Source organism: Phragmites australis, chromosome 14 (genome assembly GCF_958298935.1).
Source record: "Phragmites australis chromosome 14, lpPhrAust1.1, whole genome shotgun sequence".
Classification (NCBI taxonomy): domain Eukaryota; kingdom Viridiplantae; phylum Streptophyta; class Magnoliopsida; order Poales; family Poaceae; genus Phragmites; species Phragmites australis.
Genome location: NC_084934.1, coordinates 29,596,212 through 29,623,182, shown reverse-complemented (window position 1 = coordinate 29,623,182; position 26,971 = coordinate 29,596,212). Strand labels below are relative to the sequence as shown.

The following is a 26,971-nucleotide window of genomic DNA, read 5'->3' as shown; positions in this document are numbered from 1 at the left end:
CGGCCAGAAGCGAGAACCGAGGCCATGCAGCCCCTTCCATTGGAACCGCAGCCGCCCGTCGTCGCCGTCGTGCGAGCTCCGGAGCAATTGCGGCCGAGTCACGCGGAAGACGATCGCCGACGAGTGCCGTGCCGGGAAGGGAGAAGCAGGATCGTCGACGACGCCACGGGGCTCGTCGTCGCGGAGGTGAAGAGGAAGATGACGGCGAGTGGGGTGGCGCTGGGGGACGATATGCTACAAATAATTTTTCATATATATTATATTGCTGACCATGTTGATGTCCAAAACAATACTATGGAAATACTGTATATAGCAGATTGCTGGAGGCTCGAGTCGAGGATTTGCTGATCCGCATCTTCAGATAACTGGGGAGCCTAGACATGGTAAGCTCGTGCTCGCGTCATCTGACAGACTTGAATGAAGCTCGGAGTACCGGCCGGCAGCCTTGTCGGCCCGCCAGCCCAGCATATGCTCCGCCGCGGAGAACGAAAAACCGACCTACGCTCCGCCGAAGAGATCGCCTGCGGGCATTTCAACTTCGATTTGTTCATTTGACGTGACCATGGTCAGCCGTACCAAGCACCAAAATGCTAACCGGTCGCTGAAGATGATCATGATAAAGTGAATTGCATTCGCCATCAAATTAAATTAACCGATCGGATGCTCAGGCTACATGCAGAGAGGGCGGTGGGCCAACCAAACTGGTCCGACACTATTTGCCGTCCTAAATTAGAACCGACATGAATAGAGATTGCCACAGCAAATTAACTGGAAACCGCCTATACATGAACAACAAACAGCTACTATTGCTTGCCTATCTTCTTCTCGGCTGCTTTAAGCTAGCACTTGTGCTGTATGTACACATAATCTTAAAAGCATAAGCTGAGCTACATGAAGTAGCTTAGAGATGTCTTCTGCCTGGACCCGCCTTCTCCGTAGAGGTCGTTCCATTGGACAAGCTCGTTCATATTCGTCGAATCGGATGATATACTTGCACAGACCTAAACAGGAGGCAACTCATGTTAGCAACACATTTTAATTGACAACAGCAAAACTCTTATGGCAATGTAGCTATCTAAGTTCTTATTCATTAACACCTCAACACACAAATTCCAGCTTTTTGGGTTTTGAAGAAAACACATTCCAGCATTACAGTTTCGGACCAAAAGCCCTCATGAGCTGTAGCCAGCAATAGTTATATTCGAAGATGGGCAAAAGCATTCAACAGTTTCGGACTATGGGAGACCAGATCTTGTTCAGTTGTCTAATTTGCTTACTTTTTTCTCATCTATTTTCTATTGGCTAATAAAAAGGAATGTGAGTGACGATAACATTTACCTGCTCATGTGAATGTTTGAAATCACTAAATTTTAGGGGACGAACATCACTGCTTGAACATTGAGGTGGCAGTGGCCTATTTTCTGCTTCTGCTAAGGCTCTCTCCTGCAGTTACACAAAAAAATCAGTTGAGTTTGTGCTGCGACCGTAGCAGTAACATCCAAAGATTGATTAAGCACCATATCAATGGATGTTCTGAAAATCCGTACAATAATTTAAATCATGTTAATGTCCACTCTTCAGTGTATAAAAAATTAAGCATTCTTTATATCTAGACCAGTAAATGAAATCACAAATATCAGAAACAATTATGCAGTAGGTAGTAAGAAAACATATAGGGACGAATCACAAAAATAAATAAAAACTAACTGACTGACCTTCTTCTCTCTTTCAAGGATTTCCCTTATGGGGCAATGTGCTGCAGTAATACACAGACTCTGCAAAATAGTTGTTGCCATCAGCACATATGAGTGAAATTAAAAAAAGGAAATAGAATAGGAAAGAAATAATCTTCGTAAAAATACCTTCAGATCACTGCCTGAATACCCATCGGTCAAATTAGCTAGTGCATCCAGATCTACATCATCTGCCAAATCTTCTTTGGCTAGTATTACACCAAGAATCTTTTTTCTATTGGGTGCATCTGGCAAGTTCACCATCAACCTAAAGAAAAGTTGTCCACGAGTTATTGATTGGCATGCCACCATTTGCATTTTAAGTATAGACCATAAAGATGTGTTGAAATTACCTCCGGGGGAGCCTCCTAACAACAGCCTCATCGAGATCAAAAGGCCTATTAGTAGCAGCAAGTACTAAAACACGTTCTTTATCTTTCGTCCTCAGACCATCCCAGTTCACCATAAATTCATTCTTCATCTTACGCATGGCTTCATGTTCCCCTGGGTTCTCACGTCTACCCAACATGCCGTCGACCTAAAATACGAAAGAGACAACAAGAACACAAGTTATTTAGCAAGCCAAAAACAGTGCTACACTAAGCTTCTTAAGAAATTCGCTGACTAACCTCGTCCACAAAAATGACACTAGGAGCAATTTTGCTTGCAAGTGAAAACACAGCTTTCACATATTTTTCTCCCTCGCCAAACCACTGTTATAATTAAAGGGTTAAAAGCAGCAACATAATAAGTACTAAAAATGAGAACAATCAGGATGAGAATAATATTGTAGAACTACCTTTGAAGCGATGCTTGACATTGATATGTTGATAAAATTAGCACCAGCCTCTGTTGCAACAGCTTTAGCAAGCATGGTCTTCCCTGTACCGGGCGGACCAAAAAGCAATATTCCTTTACAAGGCTGGTGCAAAATAGGTGGTCAGAACAATGCTTGCACATGAAGTTGGGAAAAGAAACACGACCATCAAATCAAACAGAATAATTACAGTAAGTAACATTCAGCATCCTAACTTCAGTTTGCAGGCTTTCCTTCTTTTCAATTTAATTCAGGAATACATAACATGAAACACGCAAAAGAATTACTTTTGCAAGGAAAAGAAAAGCATCTACAATACCCCCCCCCCAAAAAAGAACAGAATGTCATTCACAAAGTCAAATGAAAAAAGAGTTGCTCCAGAAAAAAGCAGAAAATAAAGGAATTAATGGACAAACCATAGCAAGAAACCAGTCTAACGCTATATTTGTGTGCCCACACTCAACATGGACGAATAAATATAAAAAGAGCATACAGAGGGAGATATGTTATTTAAAAAAGGGGAAAAGGGCAATATTTGAAGTCTAGAACAACACATGTTGTGAAACTGAAAGTGAGAGCAGAGGACTGAAGCTTGGAGAACTGTCTGTACCTTCATAAGTTGTCCTTTGGTGAACAATTCAGGCCTTTGTAAAGGAAGCATCACTAACTCCTTCAACGTTTCCTTGACATTTTCTAGTGCTCCAATGTCCTCAAAGGTAACACCAATCTCATCAGGAGGGATCACATCAGTAAGAAGACGTTTTTCAAATTCATTCTCCGTGACAACATCCTAACAATGGCATTGTGAATGTGAGACATAGGCATTACTAAAAAATTTATATCATGTTACAGCAGATCATAACAAAATTTCTTTGTTGCCAACTCCATGTAGCGCTATAAATTGCATATAGACGAAGATTTATCCGGTCCCCTGTCTAGCTAACACAAATAAAGTTGTGCCCAAAAGATTGGATGGATCAGACCTGAGCCAAGCCTTTTTTTAGCTAGCCATAGCTCACATGATTAGGTCCAAAGCCCAAAAATATAGAAATTTTCCTTATATCTGCTATCAAATAATGCTTGACTCCTTAACTGCCCATTGCAAAACCTTACCCTTGTCAGTTAGCAGGTAAGGCATGAAAAAAGTATTTTGCCTCACTTTTCTTTCTTTCCCTCATTTCACTATCATTTTATAACAGAATGCTGTCGGTCCATGACAACACTTTGGGCTTTATTTATTGAAATCCGACAACCTATTTCAATTTAAAAGTAAGATGGACTGAAGATGTTACCGGCCTTGGCACAAAGTGGTTCAGGAAACTGATGACATAGAAGGAACTAAATTATTTGATGGCAGCCTAGCAAACTGGGACATATTTTTCTCAAAAAGTTGCGATATAATCTTTACCACCGCCTTATTTGCAAGTTTCAGACAACAAAATGGGCCAGGGTGCCTATATCCAGGTCCAGTCGAGCTACAGATGAGGCAATCTTAACAATTCAAGAATCTTAAGTCACCTTGAGTGATTTCTTTGTGCTCTTCTTCTTAGGGTCACTTTGGATACTCTCCAACAAATCAACTCCATGCTTAAGGCTGCAATTTAGTAAGTATCAGCAAAGCAGTCACCAGATAAAACCGGGAAACAGGCTTACTGGCACAACATTGTGAACTCCACAAGAATAAAGACAATACCTTTCACCAGAAAGGATAACTCTCACATCCTTTCCAGGAGTTTGAGTCGTACAATGCTTGAGTTGATGACTCAAAGCATAACCAACTATTTTATCAACACCTGAAAACAGAAGTAGCAGACTAATGATGTTACAGGGACTAATCATACAGAATCGAAGCAGAAAGCAGTACTGTACTCACATTCACTTGTAAGAATACGATCTTTGATACAAATTGCTGAATCTACATCAGTACACTCCATACCATGGCGGGTTAGGAACTGCATCCAGTAGCAGAAATATATTATAAGTCAGGAATAGAAATGGCAGTTGAGTGAAGTAACAAATCCAAGCACTATGTGATTATCCCACAATGTGGCATTATATACCCAAAGTTCCAGACAAAGCTATGAAAATCATTAAAAGATACTCAAAACAGTTCTTGGAACTGTATGGAGCCCATACAGAAACCACGAACAATATGATTAATAGCATGCCTTTATCCAGTCACAATCCTGGAGGGGTAGGACGTTTGGTTGACAGAGTGAGAGACCTGTCATACGCCTATAGATATGCAACACGCATGATACTCAAAGCAAAGGGATGCGCAACCAAAAAGTTACTTGACGTCAAAACAAACGTAGTAGCACTAGTGAAGTTGTTCAAAACCAAATAGCTCAAAGAAGAAAAAAACAACTCAGCATTTACAGTGTTACACCAATTGTTGAAGTCAGAAGATTACTGAGTTTTTTTTCGAAGTAGAAAGATATCAGAGATAAGTAACCAGACAAGTGTATAAAGAAAATACAAAGAACTATCTTAACCACAGATACTTACAGACTGGATTTTCGAAATGTTAGCCTTTGCCTTAAGAATTTCAATGTCACGGTCCAATAGCTGTTTCCACTGGGAGAGTTCTGATTCATCCTGTATCATATTTTAGAGTTAAAAACTTGCAGAAGAAACTTCCTCGGCATAGAAATCTCTCGAGAACAACATAAATGACACACCTGCGGTGTTTCTATTGTCACTTTATTTGGGAAAAGTTTAGTTAGATGCTTCGACATCTTCAGTGCTTCTTTGTTTTTTTCACTCACCCGACCCAAGCTATCCTGCATTGGCATACCAGATTGTAGAATACAACATAACAAGTGTAATCATAGCAGTGCAAATGGCACAACCTATTTATCAACAAGAAAGGTCAATCAAGCCATCTATAATAGCAATAACCATTAAGTAAACAACAAATTGAAGATATATCACACTTTTCAGCATGGTAGGTTGATAATGTTGTATAGTATGTGATTTGTACAGTGGAGTGCAATGAGTAGGAAACATTAACCCTCTACTGAAACATCATCCTATCTTCTAGTGTAGCTACGCGGCATGTCGCAACCAGGTGACATCCGATTAGAGTCAACAGGCCAACGAGGGAGCCAGCTCATAAATGTCTCAAGAATTTGAATATAAGATATCACAGAAGCAGAACATGATAGGACTTAATGTAAGCAAACTTCAATTTGCAAGGTAAGTAGAATTAATTATTAAGAAAACACAGGCCAACGAGGGAGCCAGCTCATAAATGTCTCGAGAATTTGAATATAAGGCATCACAGAAGCAGAACATGATGGGACTTAATGTAAGCGAACTTCAAATTGCAAGGTAAGTAGAATTAACTATTAAGAAAGTGCACCTGGAATGCAAGGTCAAGTATTGCTGCTTGGCTGTACGGAAACTTAAGCCACGGAGACGTACTGTTTGACTGCAGATAAAACAATGAGATTTACATAGGAACAGGTGAAACATTATAACAGAATTTGAATGTCAATTAACTTTAGAAGCAGTACCTTATCTTTCCGAGTATCCGTCTGGATCTGGGACCCAATAATAAAAACACCAGCTGGGAACTTTTCAAGCTTATTCTTTAGACCACGATAAGAGTAACTATTTCCACACATTTTTTCAACATCCTTCAGAAATAGGATTAGAGGCTCATGTTGACTTTCTTCAGAAGCAAACTGCGAAGTGAACTCAATATGAGTAAAGACTAATAAGAACAGAAATACTGATCCAATCAAATTCAGAAAGATTGCATCACCTCAAATACTACATCAAATGGATGTTTGGCTCTATCTTCCCATCCTGGACCATCGAGGCATAGAGAATCAACTGGCAGATACAAATGAACATACAAAGTGAGTTGCGAATTTACAACATAGCAATAAATGACAAATTTCAGCATCTATATATATGATCTCATTATAAAGATTTGAGGAGATAGGAACACAAGAAAGTGAGAAACACACCCGAACAGAAGAAACCATGGTCAAGCTCACAATTGCCTCCAAGATCAATGCCCCCAGGGATCTGTTTATCAAATCTGACTCCTACTTTTGAGGATCCATTTTCCTCAAAAGGAAGCCGCACCTCACCCTGTGAACCATAATCTGGAGCTCTGCAGATCGAATTATTTGGCATAAACCACTAGTAGACGCAAGTAAAAGAGAGAAATGACAACAATGAGAGATTATCTACAAACAAAGGGTGGTCGTAAATAATTTGGAAATCGCATCTAATTTACCAACCCTCAGTCACAGATCATCACTTGTCGGACTAAAAGCAGGACCTCAAATTAGACAAGACCTTTAAATCAGGCAACCCATACAACAAGATATGGAGTATGCAACTGAAGTGCAAAAAATTAATTCAGCACCATACTATATGTACTGTTCATAGGAAAATGGAGATGAAGAGACGATTACCATGAAAATTATCTGTTTTTCGGTACAAATGGTGGGATCTACTTGATCTTGAATCTTATAAAAGGGCTTTCTTATACCTATGCAAGATACAAGTTATCTAACGTAACTAATTCTTTTTGTATATCAATTCACAAGAAAAGGAACATAAAAATATGTATCTAGGTATGATAGCTTTCCGCAACACATCTGCATCCCCCTACCGTAAGATCTGTAAACAGAACATTCTACTCTTAATACTGATGTACCACAGAAAGTGAAAACTACTTTAAACAAATTTTTGGAGCACTCATACAAGCAAGGCAGAAAAACGAAGTAAGTACACTATAGAATCAATCTTAACAAATGAACATACCTCTGTCCCTCAAGGATAATCCCTGTCGATTGTAGAGATCCAATGTATCTCACCCTATCACCTGAACAAACCATGAGAAGCATTACTACAGCCTGGAATAAATAGCGATTTATATCAGGTAACAGGTGGTTTTATTATCGACATACAGCACTGTGGAAATGGTACTGCAATGTTCTGAAAATTTTCAAACATAATATAGATGAAGGCCAGCTTACCTTTTTTGTATGACTCCGATTCCTTTGATTTTGAAGACTGTCCCTAAAACAAAGATATAATCAAGCTCTAAATTATTTAAACTGAAGAAATACCGAAGAAAGAGAGAAGAAGATTATTCTTTTCCTTTTTGTTTCTGGATAATTTTTATGTTCTTTATTTCTTGGTTTACAATGTTATTAAATTTTGTCAAAGTAATATCTAGATTATTGGATTTTGTCCAAAGGCAGTCAATAATGTTCCTACTTCTTCCACTTTCACATAATTTTGCACTAGGAGAACCCTTTGTACAAGATATCAACTAAAGCCAATTTACATGGCAACATATATTAGGCAGGCACCAGGCTACGAAATTACTTTTGACATTAGCTAATGCTACAGATTATCGATGTACTTGCAAATAGTAGAACTACCGCAGAACTTTACTGCACTTTTGTGAGACAGCTTGTTCGAAAAATCAATTAGCAGCATTACAAAAAAATTCAGTTTTGCAGAAAAGTTAAAGTAGAATGTCAAAGTTAACAGTGTCAGGACATAGTGCACGTTTGGTTCTTTTCCCTCACCTTGCCCAGCAGGATTAGTGGGCAAGAAATATGTTAGGTAACCCTGCCTCACATTGCCCAGTCAAGAGTTGTCATGCTTTTGTGAGAGCGCCAAATTGGCTCTCCTTCGCTAGCACTAGCACGAATCTCCTTGTCCACTAGCAAGGCGAGGCAAGGCAAAGAAACCAAGCATGCCCGTAGTCTTGATGTAATATGTGGCTTTATTAATTATTAAATATAATGTCAGTACACTGCAAAAAGAATATGGTTAAGAGGCTTACACCAGACAGTAACGCATAATCTATGATAAGCAGCTTAGCACCAAAGAATTTGGTAAGTGCCTTCACCAATAATTCTTGGTAGATCTCAGACCCTATAAAAAGGTAAGTTATTTTACATGCATGTAGCAACAAAATCGCTAATTGAAAAGGTGGTGATCATATAGAGCACGAGTGATACCTGCTGGACCAGATAATAGTACCCGTTTGCAAAGAGAAGATATATCTTTTGTCCATTTGGTGGATTCCTTGCAGCATAGGTTTACATACGCTGACGACAGGAGGACATTTTTGGTACTCTCACTGCAAGGATGTGAAGCTATTATAAAAATAGTTCATAACTACCAGAGACTAAACTGTCAACAGGCTCATTAACTACGGGAAAAAATATATAAACTTAGCAAGATCGTGTTTAGAGATAAGAGTTACAGTTGCACTTAAACGGAGAATTATAAACAAGAAAAAATTTAAGAAGTAAATAGACAAAAGAAATACAGATCAATAACAATATCCATTTTCAGTAATTGGTATTACTGTGTTATTGTAGTTAGGACATGTGAATTTTCTGCTATTGCAAACCCAAACATTATGATGCTACATAATGAAGAAATTGGGGGCACATCATCATTGTAGACAGCATTCAGGCCTTTTTACTGACTAAATGAACTACAACATAAGAATTATATGCTCACAAATACCATGTGCTTAGTCAATACCTCAACAGCATATCAGGGGATAACCCTTTTTCTCACAGGCCAATCAAAACTAAATTTTGATGCAAACAAGTGAAACAGGACTTATTGGCTCAATGCCCCTTTGTGAATTGAGACGCTTTCACATCACTTAAAATGAAGTTACTAAGTAGTGTACATTCCCAAAATAAATTATTCCAAAAAACACAAACAGAAGCTAGTGTATACCTGAGATAATATGGAAAAGTATCAAATGACTCTAATATATCACTTGCACTAATAGTTGCCTTCTTCAGATCATCCTTTAAAAGCTGATGCCGAGCAAACGGCACATTTTCTTCAGAAGTGTAGTAGCTCTGTTCCTCCATTGTCTTACATAAACTGCTAACTATCTCCTTATCTGTTCAAGAAAAAACAGTAGAATTTATCTTAGAATTATGCTTCTCTTTTAGTGCAGTACAATAAAAAAATATCACAGGTTTTGAGAAGCGTGAGACTAGAAAAAGATACAAGTCTCTTAAGTTCAAAGCATCTCCTCTAAAATTATCTTGAATGACACGTGTTAATTCTACCTCAGAAGTTAAACGGGGGTCAGTGGAAAATAAAGCTGCTATAGGATAGGCTCACCATGAGGAACCAATGGAGGTCGGCCATTTCCAAAGTTAAATGGTGATGATAATTTGGAGCCTTTAGATGACAGATTATCCGGTGTACCTTTGATAACTGCATATTGTTCTTGTTGAATAACACATGTGGAACACAATGATGATGTGCTTGATTTTTCCTCTGGAAGTTGCTCAAATATCTGCCAACACATTAAGGAATTTCACATCCAAAATGGATGGTTATCTAAACCATCAAGTATTACAGCGGACAAACTTCCAATAGGAGCAATAGAGAAGCACTACAGAAAGTAGTGGTCATAGAAAAGGATACATAAGCATGCCTCCCAAGTGAACTAAAAATGACTTCATCACCTCCAATCAAGGTGACTTTAGCAGCCTTGTCCAAGGCCTTCCCGTTGACATGGACAACTTTGGATATGTAGATCTCAAGGGCAGCACCCCTCTGGTACAAGAGGTAAACATAGAGTCAAAAACGCAGAATGTAGACAAGAGAAGTAGAGTATAGGTATAGCAAGAAAACAACTGTACCTTAACATGCTTCAGTTTGCAAACAAGTGACCCAGGAGATGACTCAGTGAGCTTCAGGTCATACTTTCCACCGTGGCCAACAGTGAAATGAGTAGGATAAATTGGAATCGAGGGATACTGGACGGGACAAAAGAAAAGTACAATCATAAACAAAGATAATGAGTTAATGAAAGATAATTAACATAATACTAGTATGATAATTCCATTTCACACAATAGCACTGGAGACTAAATAAGGCTAAGGCTCTTAAGAAGCAATGTTGGATGGCCTCTGTCCTCCATCACCATCCACCACCTAGCCCTGAAGGATAGATCATCTTCTCTCCCCTCCTATCCCACTTGACAACTTTTGTCTATTGACTTCAAAAATGCAGGACTACCCCATTGAGAATAAAGGTCTGTTCTTTAGTCCTTTTATTAAACAGCGAGGTTAGGTGTCAACATAAACGGTGGTCTAGCAGGCTAAAATGAGAAGGCAGGCAATAAGGAGCTTATGAATGCTAATGTTGGATGTAGAACTCAAAACCAATACCAGAATAATGATTGAGAAATTAGGAGCCAATTACATGACTGCAGAACACAAGTTCAGGTTTTTAATAAAGACATAGGAAAACATGATACATATATCAGCTGAATATAGCCGGGAGATAGATAATGAACTTGTAAAGAGCGTAGGAGCATTACTAATGAGAAGAACTACATCATGTTCTCATGTTTGATAAGATACAATGATAATGTAGCACATAAGATTTTTTGTTGTCACCTGAGCTCATACATGATGTAGTACAGCGTGTAAGCTCTAGCAGCCTGTTCTTAAGATGATCCATTGCATGCAAACTCAAATATTTTGCTCATTCAATAACCAAGTTAGAAATGGAAGCAACATAACTTAAAAGGTATCGTGTACAAATGTTTATAATTCATTCAGATGTTAGCTTTTATGATGAAATGGTTTTCAGCTAATAAATATGCACTGCTCACTGCTCACTAAAGTTTGACGATCTGTGGTCACTTGGATGCAACGATTCAGTTCTCCACCCAGTAAATTGGACAATCAGGACTGAATTGTAAAATAGAATTGAATCATTTGCATTGTCTATTAGTTGAATCTAATCTCAAAAAATTGTGGAGCATCTGATTTCTATCGATTCAAAGTTCAATAACCAACCTCAGAAGATTGGGAAATCAGTCTGCCCCAGGCCTCAGCCCGCCCACTCGCGGACACGGGCCTCGTCTTCCAGAGCGTCCCCCCCTCTGTTGGAAAAGACCTTGTTGGCTTATTCTTCTTCCTCCTCCCTGAAACCAGGAGCGCAGCCAAATCAAAAATCTCTCCCAACTAAACCAAAACCTAGCCCCCATCCCCATACTGCAATCCACCACGCAACCAATCAACAAAAACCCCACCTCCCGAATTGGACACCGCGGACGACGCCGCCACGTCCCCGGTTGACCTCGCCACGCCCTGCATGTTATCCACGGAGCTGTCCAGCACATCGACCGCAGCCACCGCCGCCTTCGCGCCCGCCGCCTCAACCTAACACAACCACCACACAACAACAGCTTCAGATCAATCCCCCCAAAATCCACATCGCACACACACACGCAGGGCCATACCGCGACCTTCGCCCGCTTGCCCGATCGGCTCCGAGGCGGCGGGGAGGAAGCTGGCTCCACCGGCGCCGCGCCCACGGCCGCCGGCGCCGGCGAGGCCTCCTCCGACGGGACCGGCCGCTTCGCGGCGGAGCTCCGCCTGGTCTCGACCATCGCGGCGGCCGGGAAAGTGGGGGGAGGAGGTTCCGGATCGGCGACGCAAAGCGGCCGCGCCGCGGGGGCCGAACCGTAATTTCGCGACGGGCGAGGGAAGGGGAGCGGGATGCTGGGTGCCTCTTCCTCTTCCGGGTTGGGTTGGGGTAGGTGGCAAGCCAGGCGCGCTTATACATATATAGCCGTGCGGGAGCGGCCGGCTCGTCGTGGAATCGTTGGCGGTTCACGGCAAGTCATCTTCGGGAGGCGGCAAGAGTACGTGAAGAGTCTCGACTCTCGAGCCATTTGCTTGCGCGGCGCAGCCTTTTCGGCCCGCTGCCGACTGCCTTTGTGATCGTGAGCTGCAAAAGCGAGCCGTGAGACGGGCGACGTTGACCCGCTGGGGTCGATCCGGCCACCGGCTTCGGAGCTTGGCTGGGGGAGTGAACGGACGCCGTACGAGTGGGATTGGCTGGCGTTTAGGTGCGGTGCGGTGCGGTGCGGCGCTAATTGGGTGTGGTGGTTTAGGTGCATTGGATCGAGAGAGACGACAACGGGTTCGGTGCCGATTTCGCATCGGCGTCTCTCGTCGACCTGTGTGACTTTTGCAGGAGAATGGATGGTTTTTGGCTGTATCCTACAGGAATTCGATTACGTGTCTTATTTGGACAATCTTTTAATGGCCAAGGAACAGTTTGGCAAAAAATTATTAGGGAGTTGCTAATTTTTTTAGTGTAGTGAAAACAAGAGTACGTTTTACTTGACCACAGTAATCATTTGATGAAGATCTAACAGTTGATAAAAATTAATTCACAAGTGAATAATATTTTTTTAATAAAACATATATAATTTCCTGGTACATGCTAAATAAAAGTTACTAACTAAGTACATATTAAAGAACAAACACACAATCAGACGATCAAATGAACAACGTATCGAGTGAAACAAACCTGTGGTTTCAGTCAATTGAAGCCTAGTAAATCCGAAATTATCATTATGTGTTATAGGATGCAATATCAAAATTTACCAAAGAAAATTGTAGGACATCATCCAATGTGATTCAGTTAGATATGACAAATTTGGTAGGGAAAAGAGTATAACAAGTTTCTTTGTCATGCACACCACGCTTGCACACGCGCCTTCTATCCCACGTTTTGAGACACGGTGGTACACACCGACATGCCTGGAATATTAAATGCGCTCAAGTGTGTAAATAGCTAAGCATCTGGATTTGAACTCTAATGAACTCCTATGACTCCATCACCAACATAGGATTGTCATGTGTATGATCGGAGCCTCAACTGCATTACAACCATATACCATATAGTCTTTCACCTAAGCACAATTCGCGAATTTAACATCTTACCTTGAAGACATCTCAAACAGACTCACCTTCCCTCTTCCACGCATGTCCACAAATGTACAGAGATATTATGAATTCACATTTCAAATGGGATGACCTGCTTGACTTTTTGTTGAGCAGACATTTAGATCCAAATGCCTCCCCTTACTCATATGGCATTTTTCATTTTTACACCTTGCGACAATATTTCTCACATTTGGTTCACCTTCTCCTTCAAATATGGCTATAGTATTTAAAAGTTTTATACGCGGGTGTGAGTGATCAAACCCCCTCAGTTTTGACAATCAACATACACAAAAACATTATATTTGTTCCGGTATGAGAATCGAAACACCTTTTCCAAATGTAATAATTTATACTTTTTACACACATACTAACATGAAAAATAGATGGTAAGTAAGACCGTCACGTAGAGAGTAATCTTAAGGACATGAGTTTAGCTCAGTTAGCGGAAGAGTGGCCATACACCCGCCAATATTTACCATATTGCATACATTTAAATGCTTATTTTCTTTTTAGTACATCATGTATCATTGATTTCATATATATATATATTTACCTTAAAAAAATAAATAGTAATTCCACGGAGGAAGTTCATTTATCGTTAGGATTGGTTCTTAAATGTTTTTGTTTTTGTTTTTGCGAAGTCATTTCCTAAGAGCTAAATCATGGAACACATAAAACTTTTTTTTTTGACGAGCTAAATCATTTCCTCTTATGTTCGGAAATGGAGCCCTCACTCATGACGAGGTGTTCTTTTGGCAGACCCAAACACCGGCCGACTTACCAGTGTGGGATGCGAGGGAGGGAGGGAGCAGCACGTGTTCGGCATGTTCGTTGTACTTGCACACCCGGTAAAGGTAGCCCGTTGACACGGAGACAGGACAGAGCAGATGGGTAGCGATGCTGGCCTGTGACTTCGCCGTCAAAGGGACACCCAACATATGTCGGCCGCTCACTGCACCTGCGCGCATCACCCACTTTTCCAGTCGCCCCCGTCGAGGAATCACTTCACGCATCTAATCTAGCCGTGTCGAGAATGCGATACTGCCTTGGATTCGAGGCTGCACTGTAATTTCCTAGTGACGGGTCCAGGTCGAGCAAACTTTCGAGGACGGGACGCCGACACGGAGCTTCAGGGCGGAGGCGTGCCGCGCTCGTGTTCCCTATCAGCCCCCGTAATAGTTGCTTTTGTGGTACTCCGGCGTGGCTGCCGTGCCGTCAGCTCGCCTAGGTTAGAATCTGTTCGGTTTGGTTTTTTTATTTCTACTTTTTTTTAAGTGAGAAATCGAGTATAGTTATAAGTTGGTTTTTGAAAAGTTAAAAAAATAATGGATGAGTAAATAAACTAAAAATTAAAAAACTGGTTGAGATAGTTTTTCTGGTTTTTATGTGTTGAGAAGTTAAAAATTATTATAAAAATTAATAGAAAAAACTATCCGCCAAAAAAAGCTTCAACCCGCTTAATGGAGTCGGAACGGACAAATCAGTTTCGCTTTAAGCCAAGTCAGGCAGGCCGCGGGCTGGTGGCAAATGTGCGGGGCGAGAGACCTGAGCAAGTTGGAACGTGGGCTTGTACAGAGTTACGCACGGGGCAAATGGTGGTGCTGCGTCGTACGAGCCGTGGCTCGTAGGCCTTCTGTTCGGAGGAGCAAAGATGAGGTTGGCTCTCGGGAGTTTTTTTTTTACATTTTCTAACTTAAAAAATTAAATAAATATATTTTAGATAAAAAAATTTAAAAAATGGACGTCTACCGCTATTTAAAAGGGCTGCAACTCTTTTAAAAGATGGTAAGTATACCATGGTAATAAGGACAGACCTTACCGTACTCTCAAAAGACGGTAAGCCCTCGCTCACTGAACAATACTTAGCTGTTAAATTTTCTCTTTCTATCTCCTCTGTTTAAAACAGTAATCTACTGTTACTTTAAAAATTCTAAAATTTTTTGTATATATTTCATAATTCATGTGTAACCTATTTTAATTGGACTCACCTAAAAATCATGTGTAGAATTTAAACTAAAATCTCTAAAATGGGGTACTTTTATAACTTCTAGAAATTGTTAGGGCATCAAATAAATTCCAAAAAATTTGAAAAAATTCACATATATTATTCTTATATGATGTACTAATTTCTAAAATTATTTTCAAACCTAGGTTTGTATATGTTTGAATTCAAATAGAGTTAAAAGAAGAATATCACATGAAATTATAAAAATACATATAAATGGAGTATTAAAAAAGAACTCACTTTTTCACCATATAACATAGGGTTAAAAATAATTTAAAAAAATATTCCATCATATAATAAAAATATTAGTGAATTCTTTCAGATTTTTGGGAATTTATTTGATGCCGTAACAATTTCTAGAAGTTATAAAAGTATCATTTTTTAGAGAATTTTAGTTTAAATTCTACATATGCTTTGTAGGTGAATCCAATTAAAATGAGTTGCACATAGATTATGAAATATGGAAAAAAAAAGTTTTAAGATTTTTAAAGTAACAGAAAACCATTATTTTGAATGGAGGTGGAGAAATTTTACAGCTAAGTACTGTTCATTACGGGAACTGTAGCCTAACCGCTCTCAGGTGGCTGCAAGGGCGGTAAGGCTCATCCTTGCCATCGTGGCATCCTTACTATCCTCTGAAAGAGCTGTAACCCTTTAAGAGAGTGGTAGGCGTTTATTTTTGTAAATTTTTTCATCTAAAATCTATTTATTTAATTTTTTAAGTTAAAAAATGTAAAGAAAACTCGGCTCTCGGCGGGTGGCGAGCTGGTACGGTCGTGATGCGAGCACTAGAGGCGGTTTATGGAGTCTTTTTATTTCTATATTTTTTAACATTAATATTTAAATAAATAGATCTATGATAGAAAAAAATTACAGAAATAGACATCTACCGAGATGGTAGATATATATTAGAAATCACTATTCATAGTAATATTTTTTTGTTTTCAGATTTTTTATATAAATTTGTGGTCTTTTATTGCTCTAAAAATCATAAAACTTTTTGTACGTCTTTCATAATTCATGTGCAACCCACTTTAATTGGATTCATCTAAAAATCATGTGTAGAATTTAAAATAAAATTCTCCAAAAAAGACTAGTTTTATAACTTTTAACAATTGTTAGTGACTCAAATAAATTTTCAAAAATCTGGAAAAATTCTCTAATATTCATCTTATGTGATGGAATAATTTCAAAAATTATTTATAGCCCTAGGTTATATAGTGAAAAAGTGAGTTTCTTTGTAATTATATTCACATGAAGTGATAAAAATGCATATAAATAGAGCATCAAAAAGGAACTCACTTTTTCACCATATATCTTAGGGATGAAAATAATTTTAGAAATTAGTCCATCACATAATATGAATATTAGTTGATTTTCCCAGATTTTTGAAAATTTATTTGAGACCTAACAATTGTTAAAAGTTATAAAAATAGTTTTTTTTGGAGAATTTTAGTTTAAATTCTACACATGATTTTTGATGAATCTAATAAAAATAGGTTGCACATGAATTATGAAACATGTAAAAAAATTTAGGATTTTTAGAGCAACAGAATACCACAGTTTTATATAAAGAAGATAGGAGGGGAAAAATATTAATATAAACAGTGATTTCTATGAAATACTGTTTACACGTTCTCTAACCGTCCCCGATTAGAGGACGGTAAGCGTCTATTTTTATAATTATTTCTATTAAAGATCTATTTATTTAAATATTAATATTAGAAAATATAAAAATTAAAAAAAACTCGCTGTTTATGTGGTTTGCAGCTAGGGCTGGTGCTTCCAGTGGGCTGGCGCGGCCATAACGAGTAACTTGGGCGACAGAGACTTTTCATCGGCCTGATCGCCCGAATTGGCGAGTTCCCTGAGCGAGCAGGGCACAACCGGCGCGAAGACAAACCAGACCGTGGAACCTCATCTAGAATGACGCGTAGTTGCAACCAGAGCACTCACTGCAACTTCTTTGGTAGCGCAAACGCCAATGACCACAAGACGAGCGAGATATCGCGCAGCGTAACCACGACACCTTCGCGAATAATTAACCAGAATTACATGCGAATTTAACAATACTTCTAAGACCATCCATACCCACGGCCACGATAGGTGATTTTTTGACTCCTGCGCAAAACGCCACGCCGCCAAGAACTCTGCGCGCCACCAGATTCGCAGATACAACGGACCACGCACAGATTCCCACCAGAACGAGACCTACCAGCCAGTCCTATCAGCCGGAAAAAAATTCGAAAGCAAATGTTGATCTTATCTATCTAAATTTTTATAATAAGACATGTTCACTCGTGAATAGTCTCGAGATCGGATTCTGACGTCAGCCGATACAACAGCTTACCAACATTTCCATCGATAGGATTAAAGCACAGAAGCTACAGAACCTAATAGCGTCGGATTAACCGGTGATTGCGACATTGAACAACTTTACACAACGAGCACCACACAAGGTAGAGCATCATCGTCATGGTCCGAGCAATGTCCCAACATCATCATAGCTAATACAACATTACCACCATCTTTAGCCCCTGGATTCTAATTTTCTTATTCACTCCAGTTCGAGGGCAATCTACCCTTCACCAGGGCAAGGCACTACGGCGTGATCACATTACTGGGTCTCGGCCGCGCCTTTCGAAGGCTCGTCCTCCGGCGACGACGACGCGAACAACTTGGCGATGCGCTCGGTGGGGATGGCCGGGAGGTACTTGGCTACGGTGTACCCCTGCCCGGCCGCGGCGGCGATCACCTTGTTGTACTTCTCGGCCCAGTACGCCGCGGTGGGCACGACGATCTGCGCGACGTGCGGGAAGACCGGCAGGCTGTTGAGCGAGCGCCAGGTGGAGACGGCGAGGTGCTCGGCCACCGGCTCGTAGCGCACGTACAGGTCCCTGGCCACCGGTTCCATCCGCCCGTACACGTCCTTCGCCACGGGCTCGGCCTTGGCGTACGCCGCGCGGGCGGCACCCTTCACGCCGGACTGCAGCATCTCGGCGGTCAGCTCACGCGCCACCTCCGGCACGCCGCGGGCCACCGCGTAGGCCTGCGCCGAGGCGGCCTTCAACGCCCCAGGGAGGTGCTTGTCCAGCTCGTGCACCGTGTCGTCCACCTGCGATTGTCAGTTCGCCCCGTCAGCAAGAAGCCACAAACACAGGCATCCTTACCACGCCTGAAATTTACTAAATACAGTACAAACAACCATTAATATCGCCGAATTCTACTACGAACGCTCGCTCGAGCTTAACTCTTACAGTAATACAGTAATTTCGTCAACAGTGCATCGGAGTCTCCGCCAAGTGCTACGCCGGACCCCAAGGAATCTAGCACAGAGACGGATCCAAATCCTCTGTGAGACATGGGCAGATTCCCGGCACCACCACAGGAACCTCGCACACAAGGACAAAGGCAAGGCCACCACCAGACACCCACCCACCAAGGTAGGCCCCAAGTGCTGGGGGCGCGGCTCGGGGTAGCCATACGACGCTCGCTTGATGCCAGAGCGATCATGCACCGCAGAAAAAATCTAGCGGCGCAACCTAGCAGCACAGAACTTCTCTCCTGGCTAACGTGCGCCGCACATCAAGAGCACCCTCCCTCATCTCCGCCGGCGGTCAAACCGCGCCAGTTAGGCGCCGAACGCTGCGACCACGCTATCGTGCTCCCCGCGAAACAACTGCGGCAACCGTGAACGGGAACTACTTGCTACCGTGAGCGCCACCGGAAGGGGAATAGGCGTTGTGGGTTGTGTGTGGGTGCGTTACCTTGCGGTCGACGAAGGCGAGGACGTCGAGGGGGACGCCGTGGAAGCGGTCGTAGACGGGGCCGACGACGCCCTTCACCGCCGACTCGACGGCGTCAACGCCGGGGCGGAGCGGGCCGGCGTGGTCCTTGGCCAGCCCGTAGAGCCCCGCGAGGAACACCGCGGCCTGCGCCGCCGCCACTTGGACGAAATCCAGGCACCTCAGCTTCGGGGGCCTCTTCGCCTCCTGCTCCTCCACCACCACCTCCCTCTCGGCCTGCACATCAAACCAAACCACCCAAATTTCAAACCAAATCAGCGCCAACTGGTCCAACTCCACCGTAGCATCATCGAATCGAGGCGAGAATCGGAGGGATTTCGCTTACCACTTGGGGTTGGGTGTTGGGCTCCGCCATGTCTCGAGAAAAAGCGAATCGGACGGGGGTTGGGTTTCTCTAGAACTCGGTCGGGAATCCGGGCTTGGGGAAGAAGAAACGAGACGAGACGATTCCTGCCTCCTGCTTCGCTGGAACGAGGAGGGGAAGGCTCGGGAGAGGCGGCTATATAGGCCGGGGCTGGTGTCCTCTAGCCGTCGGATGCGGAGGACGTTTGATCGGGGCCGTCGAGACGGCACGAGAAGTAGAGAACATTCTAGAGCGGGGCCGCCACGTCGGGGCTCGCATGAGAGGCACGTCGCCGATGCCGTGTCCATAATGCAGGGACATGGACCTTGGCATTAATGTATACAATTACTGTTTAAACAGTAATATAAGTCTACCGATATGTATTTCTATATTAATTAATTATTACCTACTGTAGCAACAATGTTCTACTGCAGAGCAGATTTGTATGGTAGCACCTAGTACTGTAGTAGGGTTATAGCAGTTGATACAATCCATCTGGCTCGAAATCAACGGCTATGAATAAGGGTGGCAACGGGTCTGCCCCTGTCGGGTTTTGCTGGAACGGACCTGAACCCGAAACCCGACTCGTCAAACCCGACCCGAACCCGAAATCCATATCGGGCGCAAAACCACCCCCGCCCCCGGCCCCGACGGGGACCCGAAACCCGACGGGCAACCCGAAACCCGACAGTGTAACGGGGGCGGGGCGGGTTGGGGCGGGCGAGCGGGGCGGGTGCGGCGGGGTGGGGCGGAACGGGGCGGGTCTGGCGGGCGGTTCGGGGTAGGGCGGAGCGGGGCGGGCGGGCGGGGTAGGGCGTGCGGGCGGGTGGGGCGAGGTTTCGGGTTTCGGGTGGCACCCACGGGTGAAAAAATATACCCGAACCCGAACCCAACCCGAGTTAAGGACCAGACCCGATAGCTTCGCGGGGTTTTTTTTGCACCTAAACCCGCCCCCGTCAGGTTTGAAACCCGCGGGGACCCGACCCGACAGGGGAAATTGCCACCCCTAGCTATGGATTATCCCTAATTCACTCCACTATAGTTCTCTATAATTACCAATGGTAATTGTAGAGGACCCAGATCGCATCACCAGCCTATGGCCCCCTATCTTTTACACATCGATTCGTGTGCGAGGCGGGACGCGGTGTGATTAGTGGTCAAGCTGTCAAGGTGAAGGCAATCCTGGCTGGGAAGGTCCGGTGGGGTAGCGCTCGCTAGGTGATGTGAGTTGATGATGTCGACACCAAATTCTAAAAAATTGGTGTGTCGGTTTCACTCCTGGACTGTGCGACTTGTTTCGACATTAGGCTACACAAGATTTGTCTACTACCACAGTCGACACGCTTTGGCATTGTTGTACACTTCCCATCATCTTCTTAGAGGAACCGATCAATGTGGCAGACGAATTTCTTGTTCATAGCTGATGAGAGATTGTTGGCTGATTTTGTCAAACGTTGAGGGTACGTAGCTTAGACCTGGCCAATTGGGATTGATAGGCCGGCTTAGCCTGGTTAAGGCATGATCCATTAGGCCTGCCTAACTAAACAAGGTGTGCTGGAGGCGTGGCCCATGGTACGACTCGTGAGTGATGGCACGGGCATGGTTGAGGCACACTGTGTCGTGCCAAGCAGCAGGGTGCGAACAGGGCCAGCCTTCGGGGGTCAAGCGGGGCGACCACCCAGGGCCCCTAAATCCTGGGGACCCATGTATGCGCATTCGACATATTCCTGTGTGTGCTCTCGTCCTACCCAAAAGGAAGCTGACCCTACTGCCTGCTCCCGTCCAGTCCAAAAGGCAAAAGCCTAAAGGAACGTCTTGGTGATTGGGCGACACGCGGCACTAACCCTACCGCTGCCCACTGATATCATGATCTTCTTGACGGCTCCACTCCCCGAGACCCTGACGTCCCCGTCAGGCCTGCTCAGCTCACTCCGTCGCTCACTATAAACGCTGCTCCTCGTGAGGCTGAGATCGTGTCACCGTGAGTCTGTGACCTGTCAAGCCATCACCCGTGCGGCCGTGCCAAGAGGAAGGCAAGAAGCCAGGAACTGAAGGTCTATTGTCTGGATTATGTGTATTTGTATTTCCATATAATCATCTTGAGATTAGCCGATTAGGTGTGATGCCTAATATTACCAATGTCACTTGATTATTAGGGTTGAGGCTTTCGTGACCGTGATTGATCATGAATTCATGATCGTCAATTCGGCAATCGGCGTTCGTGGTGATTGGTGAAGCGGCCCTATAGCGTGTACTTGCTGAAGCGGCCCTATAGCACAATGAGACGGTGACTCGTCTTAATTATCTAAGTGGTGATCCTTTCAGTATTTCAACCGCTAATCTATTTTTTTTTCAATTTTCAGCACGTTCTTGATATCGTGTCTTCTAGAAAGCATGCATCTGGCAGCGAAAAAAGAAAAAAAAGGAAATGAGTAGATGAGTTGATATAATCATAGAATGGATCTATTGACAAATTTTTTAAGAGTAATACTGAAAGTGCATCTAGCCCCTATGTGTGATTTTGGTAATTAATGACAATACATATGGACTAACAATATTGTTGAGATTGTTAGTAGGTTGTTCAATAGGTGAAGCCTAGGTGAAGAGACATGCATGAACTCTAGGTGAATGGGAAGATTGAAAGTACATCGAGATGAACGAGCTCTAGGTGATGCTCGGATGTGATGCATGGAGGAGAAATATGCATCTAAATAAATGAGCTCTTGGTGATGCTCATAAGAAGAAGAAGCTCAATAAGATTAGCAATAAGCTTGAAGGCTAAGTTACTTGTGGAGATCAAGTAACTAAAGGTATGACTTGTCAATAGAGTTTTATGGACTAACCCGTGTGCTATGTGTTTAAGAATGAGTGGGGTTAGGTTCTATATGAAGATTGACAATATGCATGAAAGCTAATAAGTTACTTGTGGAGATCAAGTAACTTAAGGTATAAATGTTGTCATTTAGGTTTTATGGACTAACCCATGTGCTTTGTGCTTGAGAGTGAGTTGGGGTTAGGATCTATAAGAAGGCATATGAATTGAAATCACATATGCCAAGAGTGAAGAACAAAAGTGGACTCCATATATGAAAAAGTGAATTCCTTGAAGATGTTGAATACAAAGTGGTTTTTTTATGGCAAAACGGTGAAGGGCAAGCAAGACTCGACCGCGATGGACCATCCGTGGTGAAGGGCAAGCAAATGGCTTGGCGCCGAAGGACCAATGCGGTGGTGAAGAGCGAGTGAAGGCTTTGCGCCAATGGACCGTGCGAGGCTATGGGAAGCTATGGATGATTCACATAAATCATATGAAGAATCAAGAAGAGATGGAGTGAAGATTTTATGGAAGTTAGCAACCCTCAAGGTTTGAAAGAAAAGAAGCGGTACTTGAAAGTTTTCAAATGCTCAAAGTGGTTCAAACGAGTTTTATCTTTGAATTTGAGTATAGGTATGCCGCACTATTAAGAGGGATGCAACGTGAGCTAATTGTCGTATCTCAGTGCTCAAGAGTTCCCAACCAAACCCAAAGTGAGAGTTTGTTGTTAAGAGTCCGGAGCGGAAAGTGCGGAAGTGTCCAAAATAGGTTTTGGAGTGTTCCTAATTTGATCCTATGTGTTTTAGGTTATGAATTCAGTTGGGATGTGTAGCCCTCTGAATAAGCTTTCCATAGAGTCCAAAATCGTCGAAATCGGACTCCGGAATCAAAAGTTATCGCCGTTTTTCGGAGGTCAGCTGTGCTGTGGCCGGAGACTCCGGTGTGGGTCGGATACTCCGGTACCTGGAAAGGCCGGAGACTCTGGTGAAGTCCAGATACTCCGGTGAAATCCGGATACTCCGGTACCTGGAGTGGCCGGAGACTCCGGGAAGTCTCCGGGGCTGTTTTCTGGGTTAAGTGCCGACTGGAGACTCCGGTGTAGGCCGGATACTCCGGTAAAAGTCCAGAAAAGAGCGTAACGGCTAGTTCTGACACATTCTGTGACCGTTCTGACGCCGTATTTGGATTTAGGGCCGGATACTCCGGTGTTCACCGGATACTCCGGTCAGTTCTGTCAAAAACAGTAACGACTAGTTCTTTGGAGTGGGCTATTTATACCCCACTCACCCCATCCTTTGGGGCTGCTGGAAGGGGCACGAAAGAACACATTTTTAGAGCCAAAAGAACCTCTCCCACTCCATTCTAGTGTGTGATTTGAGAAGAAAAGTGAGTTGGGTTGAGAGATTAGAAGATTGAGTGCAAGTGAGCTAAAATCCATTCTTGAGCACTTGAGTTCTCGGCAAGAAGTTCGTTGTCGTGTTTGTTACTCTTGGAGGTGAAGCCTCCTAGGCGGCTAGGCGTCGCCGACGAGCACCCAAGATTGTGGGTTGCTGCGGAAGTTTGTGAAAGGCTCGATTTCGCCTCCGCAAGGGAAGAAATCAAGAGTGGATCGAGGAAAGCGGTTGAAAGAGACCCGGCTCGTTGGAGCTTCCTCAACGGAGACGTAGGATTCACGGTGGTGAATCCGAACTTCGGGAAACAAATTTTTGCGTCTCCTCTCTTGTTTCCTTACTTTTAAGTTCTTGCTCAAATCTTTATGCATATTCCTCGATATACTTGTTTGTGTGTATTTGAGTGTAGGTTCTCCGTAGATCTACTTGGAATCATCTCCGGGAACACACGATATCACTTGGTTTGAGCTAGAACTCTCTACTCATCATTTATATTCACTTTCGGGCTCAGTTCTGTACAGAACCCGGAGAATCCGGCCTTTACCGGAGTTTCCGGACCTGTACACACCGGAGTATCCGGACTACATCGGATACTCCGGATGAACAGTAATTCCAGACACATGAACAGTATTTTCAGCCTTTTTCAATTTAAGTTTTATTGCATATCTCTTGCTAGAATTGAGTAATTTTTGTCACCTTAGGATTGTAATTTCCACACTTATGTAGGGTGATTGTGCACTAGTTGAGCCTAGCATATTTAGGTTTTTCTCTTGTGAAAAACTCGTTAGTTTATATTCCGCTGCAAGTTTAGGCTAACGGTAGAAAGGGTTGAATTTTTGTAAAAACATCTATTCACCCTCTCTCTAGGCGACATTATTGTCCTTTCAAATACAAGCAGTTTAAGGAACCCGAATGAGTTGATGATAGTTGTTGTGGAGGAATAATTTAATGGGAATTCAGAAGACCAGGATCTTGTAGAAGGCCATATTGATATCAATGAGGATGATAACAATGTGAGTGATCATGTGCATACATTTAATTCATCTGCTAGTGTTGATGAACAATCGGTTTTTACTATGGATATCTGATCCAAGAAATTAAGGTAATCTAGATAACAAAGCAAGGGACATATTAGTTGAGAAGGGACCTATAAGAGAAGAAAATGTTAATTCCCTTTAGATGGTAACTCTAGACAATTTTCGTATGCTCGTTATTCCAGAATAATGAGCAATGGAGAGGTACATTGTCACGTCCTAATTCCCTAATCATGTCATTAAACATAAACATATCATTAAGCATCATAAGTACCATGTTTATTGTTAAGCATTTTGGATTGCTTGCTATCTCAATTGGTGTTTTGATTTTTGCTAGGCGTTTTGAAAATAACCAATGTTAGACTTTTTGTTAGTTTAAGTCTTGCTTAAAAGTTAATTGTTACACAAGTTGTTATAAAAGTTTAGCAGCAGTTAAGCTTCTCTCTCTTACGAGTGGGACCCACCTTTGGCCGGCCTCACCCCTCCTCTCTTTTCCCCCTGGGCGCACATCCCTCTCCACCTCAGCTCACTCCCTCTCTCCCACCTCTCTCTCTCTCTCTCTCTCTCTCTCTCTCTCTCTCTCTCTCTCTCTCTCTCTCTCTCTCTCTCTCTCTCTCTCAGCTGCATAGAGCAAAGACAACAATCCCTCTCCTCTCCCTCAAGCACTCTCTCCATTCTTTCCCATAAATCCCACCCAAGGAGAAAGAAACGAGATTTGCATGTCACTCTATAACATTCCTCACCTCTCTAGCTCTTCACCCATCTAATTCTTACTCATATGCACGAAGGTTTGGAGGATTACGATCAAATTCGTCACACTTGTCATTCGGCAACTTTCAACAAGTTTGCTCTCCCTTCTCCAAGTGTTTTCCTTTGGTTCTTCCCCAAATCAACGTCCTCAAGCCTTGGTGAAGGACCTTGGGTAAGTACCATAGGGTTTCTATGATAACATTGCAAGTTCGAGCTCGATTTTAGTTGAATTTATGGACAGTAATGGAAGACTAGCAAAGCAATGTCATGCTCTTGAGGCATTAGAGATGGAAAGAAGGTTTTGATGAGATAGCCAGTAAATTGAGGGTGTAGAGTGAGTGTATTAGGTTTAAAACCAATGTATTAGTGCTATTGCATATTTTTGTGGTTTAGATTTCAACATACAAGTCGATTTGATCAATGAATCGTCACGAACAATTGTTTTGCAGAACTCCGGAGAGTCCATATAAAAATTCGGAGAGTCCGGGATATCCCAGAGAAAATCCAAAAACTCGGAGAGTCCGAAGAATTATGTTGAGACTCCAGAAAAATCCAGAGATTTGTCCGGAGACTCCAGACTCACGTTACTTTCTGACGATGTTTAGATCGCACTTTCATTGTTTCTTTGTATTGTTTTGTACTTTTAGTTTCATGTTAGTATGCATCCACTACTGATATGCGTGATGCAATATATTTCATTGTATCTCTTTCATGTTCATCATTGCACGCGTTCTTCTTTAGTGAACAAAGGACCAGAGGGTGACATGGGTGTGATTGAGGGTGATTCGAAGGTTATTTCTATTGCTTGTGAAGCTAATAAACAAGGCAAATATATAAGCATTTTCATCTCATTACGTTGGATCATATATTGTGTCAATTGATAGGTTATGCTTTATGTATATTTGCATGTCAATGAGTCTTATGTCGTGTTTTGGTTATATACTATTTGTTGCATTACTCTCCCTTGATATTGTTTATCGCTTGATCCTTTGTAACCTGGGTTGTTCATGTCACATAATGGCCTAACTTAAAAAGAATGTGTTATGCTTAGCATGGCTTATGTCCTCGGTAGAAGTCGAGCGGTAGTTCGACTATTGTTTGCGAGCTTAGAGCTTACCTTATATCACAAAGATAATAATGATGGGGGATGATGTAGGCTAGTGAGGATGAGCAGATATTTGGATGGGCAATAGGGATGGCTCGAGAAGAGAGTCTCATATGCTATAGGCTCTCTTGAATCGATCAAGCGTCGTTCGTTGTTGCAGTTGACTTTAGCATTTATCCGTACTTATCATGTATCCGTATATGGGACGGATGAGCCGAATACCTTATGTAGCTATGATATTTTAGCGTGCTAGTATCGGGTGTTGTCAGCATAATAGACTTAGAAGGGGTATCTAGTTTGCTCTAGTCATAGTTCTAGATGATCCCCACATGCCGATGCGCATGTTCAAATGGTTAGGATTTATTTGGGAAAGGTTGACATGAGTACCTCTTGTGTG

General features: G+C 42.6%; 2 protein-coding genes across 4 annotated transcripts; both read right to left on the bottom strand.

Moving 5' to 3' along the window:
• Nucleotides 1-614: 614 nt before the first annotated feature.
• On the bottom strand, nucleotides 615-12,145 carry LOC133890805 (uncharacterized). 2 transcript variants are annotated; one of them, XM_062331366.1, is made up of 28 exons: nucleotides 11,828-12,145; nucleotides 11,618-11,747; nucleotides 11,382-11,509; nucleotides 10,215-10,331; nucleotides 9,997-10,128; nucleotides 9,688-9,865; nucleotides 9,289-9,460; nucleotides 8,550-8,671; nucleotides 8,372-8,463; nucleotides 7,551-7,593; nucleotides 7,336-7,396; nucleotides 6,528-6,676; nucleotides 6,320-6,390; nucleotides 6,069-6,239; nucleotides 5,915-5,983; nucleotides 5,232-5,333; nucleotides 5,059-5,148; nucleotides 4,424-4,502; nucleotides 4,244-4,343; nucleotides 4,069-4,144; nucleotides 3,161-3,340; nucleotides 2,533-2,655; nucleotides 2,363-2,446; nucleotides 2,087-2,271; nucleotides 1,863-2,001; nucleotides 1,716-1,775; nucleotides 1,339-1,443; nucleotides 615-1,001 (listed from the first exon to the last, which is right to left on the bottom strand). In XM_062331366.1, the coding sequence occupies exons 1-28, from the start codon at nucleotides 11,975-11,977 to the stop codon at nucleotides 888-890; spliced, it is 3,222 nt and encodes a 1,073-aa protein (XP_062187350.1). In that variant the 5' UTR covers nucleotides 11,978-12,145; the 3' UTR covers nucleotides 615-887. The 2 variants fall into 2 exon arrangements, with proteins under 2 accessions (XP_062187350.1, XP_062187351.1); XM_062331367.1 differs by having other exon boundaries at nucleotides 7,551-7,587.
• Nucleotides 12,146-17,676: 5,531 nt separating this feature from the next.
• LOC133891219 (stress-related protein-like) lies at nucleotides 17,677-19,627 on the bottom strand. Of its 2 annotated transcripts, none has more exons than XM_062331933.1 (3): nucleotides 19,462-19,627; nucleotides 19,098-19,352; nucleotides 17,677-18,445 (listed from the first exon to the last, which is right to left on the bottom strand). In XM_062331933.1, the coding sequence occupies exons 1-3, from the start codon at nucleotides 19,489-19,491 to the stop codon at nucleotides 17,948-17,950; spliced, it is 783 nt and encodes a 260-aa protein (XP_062187917.1). In that variant the 5' UTR covers nucleotides 19,492-19,627; the 3' UTR covers nucleotides 17,677-17,947. The 2 variants fall into 2 exon arrangements, with proteins under 2 accessions (XP_062187917.1, XP_062187918.1); XM_062331934.1 differs by having other exon boundaries at nucleotides 19,465-19,627.
• Nucleotides 19,628-26,971: the final 7,344 nt, after the last annotated feature.

What these genes read in the sequence shown, in the direction of transcription:
- LOC133891219 (XM_062331933.1), bottom strand. Translation starts at nt 19,491, where the DNA reads ATGGCGGAGCCCAACACCCAACCCCAAGTG. An exon ending in CCAACACCCAACCCCAAGTG is followed by an intron (nt 19,353 to 19,461) that starts GTAAGCGAAATC and finishes TTTGATGTGCAG; the next exon opens with GCCGAGAGGGAGGTGGTGGT. An exon ending in TCGCCTTCGTCGACCGCAAG is followed by an intron (nt 18,446 to 19,097) that starts GTAACGCACCCA and finishes TGACAATCGCAG; the next exon opens with GTGGACGACACGGTGCACGA.
- LOC133890805 (XM_062331366.1), bottom strand. Translation starts at nt 11,977, where the DNA reads ATGGTCGAGACCAGGCGGAGCTCCGCCGCGAAGCGGCCGGTCCCGTCG. An exon ending in GCAAGCGGGCGAAGGTCGCG is followed by an intron (nt 11,748 to 11,827) that starts GTATGGCCCTGC and finishes TGGTTGTGTTAG; the next exon opens with GTTGAGGCGGCGGGCGCGAA. An exon ending in GCAAACTGAAGCATGTTAAG is followed by an intron (nt 10,129 to 10,214) that starts GTACAGTTGTTT and finishes CTCTTGTACCAG; the next exon opens with AGGGGTGCTGCCCTTGAGAT.